Raw genomic sequence first — 7,662 nt, 5'->3', positions numbered from 1 at the left:
TCTCCTCCATTCTCCTCTTGGGATCTTGGGCATGCATGCACATGTGTCTGGCGTGAGTATAAGCCACCAGTTCCGGGACTCGAACCACAGTCAACTACATGGGAGTCCAGTGATATAGCCATTACGCCAACTGCTGGTCCTGAAATTCTACATATTTATGATGAATAATTTAAGAGCCTAAACTAATAAACCATTAAGAGGTTTATCTCATAAAATTATTTGCAGGAATTTTTTTTAAAATAGTTGTGTTTTGTTTTGATTGTTTACCCATGTGAATTGTCTGGGATATTCTGCAAAAAGCAATCTCTACAAACAAAATGCAATATTTCTCTTTAGTTATATAAAAAACAGTTTACATGATTATTCATATTATTGTTTTTCTAGTAGTTTGTTTTAATTACTCCTTTATTTTTGAACATTTAAGTTCTTCCAAGTAATACTGAAACACATATAATATTTCCACTCACCCTATATTGCATTTAAACTGCTTGAATGCAAAGCTAGTTTCGGTATGTCCATTTAGGGCAAAATTGCCATTTTGACTAAACAGATAAGTTATCCAGGAACTTTCAGTCAAATTTCATTTCATCAACTTAAGCATATTGCTTTGATTTAGCAAATATGGATTAGACCTTAACTTTTCAGTTTTGCTTATTCTAGATCCTATATAAATTCTCAGCTTAAAAAAAAAAAACTAAACAATTACTGAAACCTAATGTAATAGAATTGTAAAAAGTATCATTCAATATGACTAAAATTCAATATGGCTAAAGTATAAAGGGAAAAATAACATGGCCCCCTCTACTCTATACTCAGTTCACCTTTTCCCCCGTATACCTGGCCACTGGATTAAGCTAAACTGTGATGTCAGATTTATGGAGTTGCAGACCCCTCATTGACTATATTAAAATAGAGGATATTTCTTTTTTCTTCACAGCAGAGGCAGTGATATCTACATATTATAGTTTAGAAATAAAATGATACTGGAAACATTCTATATCTGTCTTCTGAATTTTCATACAAGACTATATCCAGGTGCTCCTTTACTTACAGTGGGGTTATGACCCAAAAAAACCATTGTACATTGAAAATATTACAAATCAAAATGTATTTAATGCTCCTAACTTATTGAACATCATGGTCTAGCTCCATACCTTAAATGTATTCAGAACACTTACATTAGACAGCAGTTCAGCAAAATCATCTATCAGAAGCCTGTTTTATAATAAGGCATTGAATATTTCATGTATTATTTGGACTACTGTACCATTGGGTTGTCAAAAAAGTCATAATGTATTTTTCTACTCAAAAATGTGTCATGACTTTTCCAAAACCCCAATAAAAATGAAAACCAGATGACTGGCTGCTGCTACCCAACATTGTAAGAATATTATATGGCATATCAATAGTCCAGGAAAAGATTAAAAGTATCTATTAAATACTTATGTTTTCATGTCATTATAAAGTTAAAAAATTATAATGTGAGGGCCAGGGAATTGTACAATGGTAACCTAATTGGACCCATATGGGAAGATTCCTGAGTTCCCTTTCCAGGACCGTCCTCAGCACACCAGTCACACAGATGTGTGCCCATGAGCCAGGCTAGCTGAGAATGAAGGTGGATCACAGGATGAAGACTTTGTTGGAGCTCCTATATCTCTGTCTCTGTCTCTCTCTCTGAAGAATTAACAAATAAACTAGAAAAAGTGAAAAAGGAAAGAATGAAAGCAAGGTAAAGATGAAAGAGAAAGAAACCAAAATAAAGAAGGAATAAAAAGAAAGAAAAAGGAAACATGAGATAGAAAGAAAGAAGAAAGCAAAAAAGAGAGAAAGAAAGAAAAAGAAAGAAGAAAGAGAAAGAAGAAGAAAGAAAGAAAGAAAGAAAGAAAGAAAGAAAGAAAGAAAGAAAGAAAGAAAGAAAAGAAAGAAAGAAAGAAAGAAGAAAGAAAGAAAGAAGAAAGAAAGAAAAAGAAAGACTAGCCTTGTAGCACAGCAGTCAAATGCTGTGCATAGAAAGCTGGATCCCACATGGCCAATCACAGTTTGAATTCCGGCACTGGAAGCTCACACTAGGCATATGTGTATGTTTGTGTACATGCATGCATGCATACCCAAAGCCCTGACAGTTTAGAAGAATGAAGAAAAAAAAAGGAATATGGCATGACCATGCCCCATTGCAGGAGTGGAGAGATGCTTTCTCTCTTTCTCTCTCTCTCATGCTCCCTCTGACAATTAAAAAAAAAAAAACTAAGAAAGAAAAATCATAAGTTGAACCATTCTAATTTAAAGATCATCTGTTTATAAATTTATAGAAATCCTGGCCTTCATCTCTAACACTTTTGCTAGATGTTAACATTTTATAGAAAAAAACCTCCTCAGTAATACCTGGCCTTTTTTTCTTATCCATCGACTATTTTTTTTTAATACTATATAAGCACAAATTAAATTTTTGTTTGCTTTTATTTATAAAGATGTTTATATGAAAAAAAGAACATCTTACAACCCTAATGAGATTTTTCCAGTGGACTCAGAATAAACTAGAAATAGTATTCTAAGAACTTATATAACATTCAGCTGGTGGTCTCACTGCTAATGATCAACCTAAACACATTTTAATCTATAATAAAACATTCCTTGGCCTCCTTTATCATTCATCCTTAAAAAACCTAAGCAATTTTCCTAATGTGCCACTTCATATCACTATAGTAAGAGTCATAGTCTCCAAAAAAATAAGTCCACATGACTTTGTTCATTTGTGGAGGAGGAGGAAATTAGAGTTATAAATGTCAAGAAAAGAAAATAAACTATAAACTGAATTTATATGAAGACTATAAAATGTAAGTTAAAAAAGAAATAGCTCAGTTTAACTAGAAACTAAGCTGAGATATTTTCATAATGGAAAACATGCTACGCCTGTGCATTTCGCTTCAGTACATGTGGACTTTTTTTTTCAATACAAGGGTTGTACTGACAAGTGGGTTTAGCTGTAGCCAACACTAAAGTCACATAGCAGCCGTGGTCTTGGGGCACTAAGTGTCACTCAGCCTATGCCAGAGTTTGAAAAAAAGACACAGATGCTGTGTATTTTCCTGCTGGAGTTAACATTCCCCAAGGTACAAGCAGTACTTCAATAGCACTGATGAAGACATAATCAAGGTGCATATAAGTGTGTTACTGTGGGAAATTAGTACAACAGTGCTAAAGGTGGTGATAACTTTTACTCCTTTGTAAGTTACAGTGAAGCAGAGAAATGAAAACCCTGAAAGGGAAAGACAGAAACGGCTCAGCTCTTATCCTAGAAATAGTGATGGTATCGGGAATTAAATTTTAGAAGTAGTACTAAACGCGTTCATAGATTTGTTATATCACACTATAACAGGATTGGTATTTTTAGTAGGGGCAGCAGCAGAAGCCAAGGCCACAGCAATAGTAGTAGTAAAAACATTATTTATATATATATAAACTCACAATATGCCAGGCTCTGTGTTATCTGTGTTATACTCTGTGACTGAATAATCTCATGTAATTTTCACAATAGCTGGCAGAATTTCAATTTGGTAGTATTCCCATTCCCATTTATAGCTGAGTATTATAAGGCCAGTGATTATATGATATGCACAATGTCATAAGGCTAAGGAGTGAAGCTAGGTTTTGAATTCAAGTTGTCTAGTTCCAGAGCTATTTTCTAACCTTGCTACTACTCACTTCTTACATAAGTAGAAATATAAAATAGTCTGCCTATACAAAATAAAGCAAAAACACAAATTGGAATTTTAAATTTCTTGCTTCTAATGCATATCTCAAATTCAGTTGGCATATTTTTACATAAACAACAATATTTGTCATACCTAATGCTCTCCAAATAAGACAAAAAATGACAGTGAAACAAATGTAAGGCCAATTCCATTCATGGTTATTTCCAATGGTAGAAACTCCAAGGAAAATGAAGATAAGGGTGTCACTAACACTGCTCCACATCTTCATAAAGTACTTGATAGTAGTATGGGACTTCTGAGATATGTTAGCTTCCACGTAACAGATAATAATTCTAAAGAAAAAAAAATACATGTGAGAGTAATACTTGAGTTTAACTTTAAGGGAAAGTGATGATAAAAGCTAAATTAGATGGGACGACCAGCAGTTAGCGTAATGGCTATGTTGCTGACTGCATAGTCAACCAGCGGTTCAAGTCCTGGACCCGGTGACTTAAACTCATGCCGGACGCGTGTGCATGTATGCCCAAGATCCCGAGGGGAGAATGGATGGTAAGGGACTGTGGCATGGCCAATCCCCCTGGGGGGTGATTTCTCCCTTTCTGTCTCTCTGTCTCTCTGGTGAGCACATGTGCCCTGTAGCAAAATCCTCTCCAAAAATTTTAAAAATTAATGACAGTTTCTAGGTCATTTTGCATGCTAAGAACTACCTGATTGCTTTATTATCTTCAATATTGTCTCATCTGTCCTCCTTAAATAGGGTGGCACTGACAGATTCTAATCATTAGTTGGCAGCAAATCCTTAAGAGACAGGTGCTAACAATGAGAAATACATACTTGGAGCTTCTAAAGTACTACAGTGTTATTCATATACTTTCAATGCTCAGGGAAAATTTTGCTGTTTTATTCTATTCACTATGCTTTCAAAATTATGTTTTTATTCTCTTGTTTAAAAACAAGTCTTCCTTAGGAGCCTTTCAATATACCTTTCAATTCAGCAAAATAGTTTATAGGCTACAAGATTTCTCGCTTATTTAGTGGTCAGAAATTTTTACATTTTTCTAACAATTTGGAAACAGGAAACAAGAGGAAAGAGTAGATGAACCATTGTATATGGCATGAACAACCATTGGCTCTGCATATTAAGTTACTTTAAAACTATCCTTTACTCCAGATGCAGGAAAGAATGACAGCCATTCACATATCTGCACTCACTACAGAAACTACAGTGAAGACAAATGTTCTTCCACCTTTATTATAACCCTTTTAAAATGTAAAACTCCCATAAAATGTCTCATATTGAAAGCTAGAAAGGTAAATATCAAAAGTGAGAATTTGGGGTAATGGATGTGATGGTCCTGCTGCAATTGTTTCTCCTTCATTCTTCTCTCTGGATTTTGGGCATACACACACATGCACCTGGTGTGAGTTTGATGCCTCCCGGTCCAGAACTTGAACCATGTTTGGCCATGTGGGAGTCCAATGGTGTAACCATTATGCTATCTGCTGGTCCCATGAATACTTTTTTAAAAAGTATAGAAGTCCCCCACACACACACCCCTTCCAAACGCCAGTGCTAGTCAGGACAGAATGCATGCAGGCATCTCTACCTCTGCCTCTGCTGCCCTTCCTGGGTTCAGCTTCACATCTGTGAAGTCTTCCCAGCCAGGACTACCTTCTAGAACTCAGTGCTAGTCAGGTAGGCAAAGTCTCTCTCTCCCACTTCTTCTTTACTGTCCCTTCTAACTTTTTTTCTATTTAAAATAAAAAAATAAAAATAAAATAAAACAGCTTACTACCCCTTTGTACCTTTCTCTTCCTAATTTGTGTCTTCTTCCCTCACCTAGGACAGAATTTGCAAGAATCTCCATTTCTGCCTGTGCTGCCCTTTCCCGTTTTTAACTCAATTTTATTTTCTGTGATGTGATTTATGCTTTTTTCTCGTCTTTTTGTTCTACTTTCCTTATTTTCCTTTGTTTTTCTTCCTATTTCTGTTTCCTATTTTCTTTTCTTTTACCTTACTTTCTTATTTGACTGGTCAGTCCTTACCAATTGCGTAGAGAAGTCTAGGTGCATAGTAGCTAAACATCCGAATATTGTGACCTTTAGAGAATTCTTTGCCCCTCACTGTACTGATCGTAAAAAGAGGGACACTCCCCTTCATAAATACGATGTCAAACTCTCCAGTGATTACCACACTGGAGGACACAGTAGAATGGAGATAATAGCAATGAGTTATTTCACAGCAAAGGGAAACACATGAGCTCATTGTTACAGAATCCTTCTCCAACAAATTAGCCAAAAATGAATGCACTACCAGATGACTAAAAATCAGAGAAGAGCCTCAAGGATAAGAGAATAAAATAATATATATTCCTCAAGGGAATGCTGTAACTCGTCTTCAAATAGGGAAAAATGAAAGGATATTACTGAAATGTCAGAAAAAGAATTTAAACTATTTATGATAAAACACTATGAGATGCAAGAGAAAAGAGACATTGAGTTCCAAGAGATAAGGAAGTCCTTCAATAATATGAAAGAAGAAATGGACACCATTAAAAAAATGGAACTGTTATGGGACCAGCAGTTAGCATAATGGCTATGTCGCTGGACACCAATGTAGTTGACCACGGTTCATGTCCTGGACCAGGTGGCTTAAACTCATGCCAGGCACGTGTGCATGCATGCCCAAGATTCCAAGAGGAGAATGGAGGAGAAGGGATTGCAGCTTGGCCATCCCCCTTGGGGGGTGATTTCTCGCTTTCTATCTCTCTGTCTCTGTCTGGTGAGCGCACGTGCCCTATAACAAAAACTTCTCCAAAACAAAAAAGGAACTGTTAGATATGAAGGCTATACTACAGGAAATCAAACTCTCCCTCAAAAGTATTAAAATCCAGCTAGAACATGCAGAAGATAAAATCTCACAAGTAGAAAACAAAATCTCAGACCTAAAAGAAATATCAAAAATACTGAGAAAATAACAACAAAAAATAAGTATAATATACAAGAAATACTAGATACCATGAAACACTCAAACATCTGAATAATTGGTAACCATAAGGGGAAGAAACTAACAAGGGCATTGATAATCTATTTCATGAAATCCTGGATGAAAACTCTCCAAGTCTAGATAGGCACTCAAACATTCAGACCCAAGAAATACAAAGAATCCCAAATAGAATCAATCCAAAAGATCCTCTCCATGGCACATCATATCCAAATTGGCCAAAACCTCAGAAAAAGAAAAGATAATAAGATTATAAGTAGAGCAAGGTCAAGTCACTTACAAAGGGCATCCCATCAGGCTAACACCAAACTTCTCATCAGATACAATGAAAGAGAAGAAAGAATGGGAAAATATATTCAAAGTGTTAAATGAAAAACAATTTCAACCAAGAATACTTTATCCAGCAAGATTATCTTTCATATGGGAAAAAAAGATAAAAACATTCTCCAATAAACAAAACATGAAAGAATTTATCAACTCCAGAACTTCTCTTCAAGAAATTCTGAAAGGAATACTATACCAAGAAAACTAAAGACAGACAGGCAGCAATAAGAGAACAAACAAACAAACAAACAAAAAACCAAGAATATGGCCAACTTAATGGTAGGGACAAGTCTGGAAATATTAATAATAACGTTGAATGTTAATGGATTAAATTCTCTGATCAAGAGACACGGACTGGCTGAATGGATTAAAAATCAGAAACCCGGGACCAGCAGCTAGCATAATGGCTATGTCGCTGGACTCCCACATAGTCGACTGCGGTTCGCATCCCGGACCCGGTGGCTTAAAACTCACGCTGGGCACATGTTGCGTGCGTGCCCAAGATACCGAGAGGAGAACGGAGGAAAAGGGATTACGGCGTGGCCATCCCCTCTGGGGGGTGATTTCTCACTTTCTGTCTCTCTGTCTCTCTCTGTCTGTCTGGCGAGTGCACGCGCC

At 36.1% G+C, this 7,662-nt stretch overlaps 1 protein-coding gene across 1 annotated transcript in view; it reads right to left on the bottom strand.

Annotated features, from left to right (window-relative positions):
* Positions 1-7,662, bottom strand: part of LOC102479205 (sodium/hydrogen exchanger 2-like) — a 184,863-nt gene that overhangs the window by 89,427 nt on the left and 87,774 nt on the right. The window contains exon 6 of the mRNA XM_006171525.1: positions 3,849-4,048. Within this exon, the coding sequence (XP_006171587.1) occupies positions 3,849-4,048 (200 nt within the window). The remainder of the gene's footprint in view (positions 1-3,848; positions 4,049-7,662) is intronic.

The sequence above is a fragment of the Tupaia chinensis genome, unplaced genomic scaffold (assembly GCF_000334495.1).
Source record: "Tupaia chinensis unplaced genomic scaffold, TupChi_1.0 Scaffold149780_1, whole genome shotgun sequence".
Lineage (NCBI taxonomy): Eukaryota > Metazoa > Chordata > Mammalia > Scandentia > Tupaiidae > Tupaia > Tupaia belangeri.
This window is presented reverse-complemented; position numbering and strand designations above follow the sequence as displayed.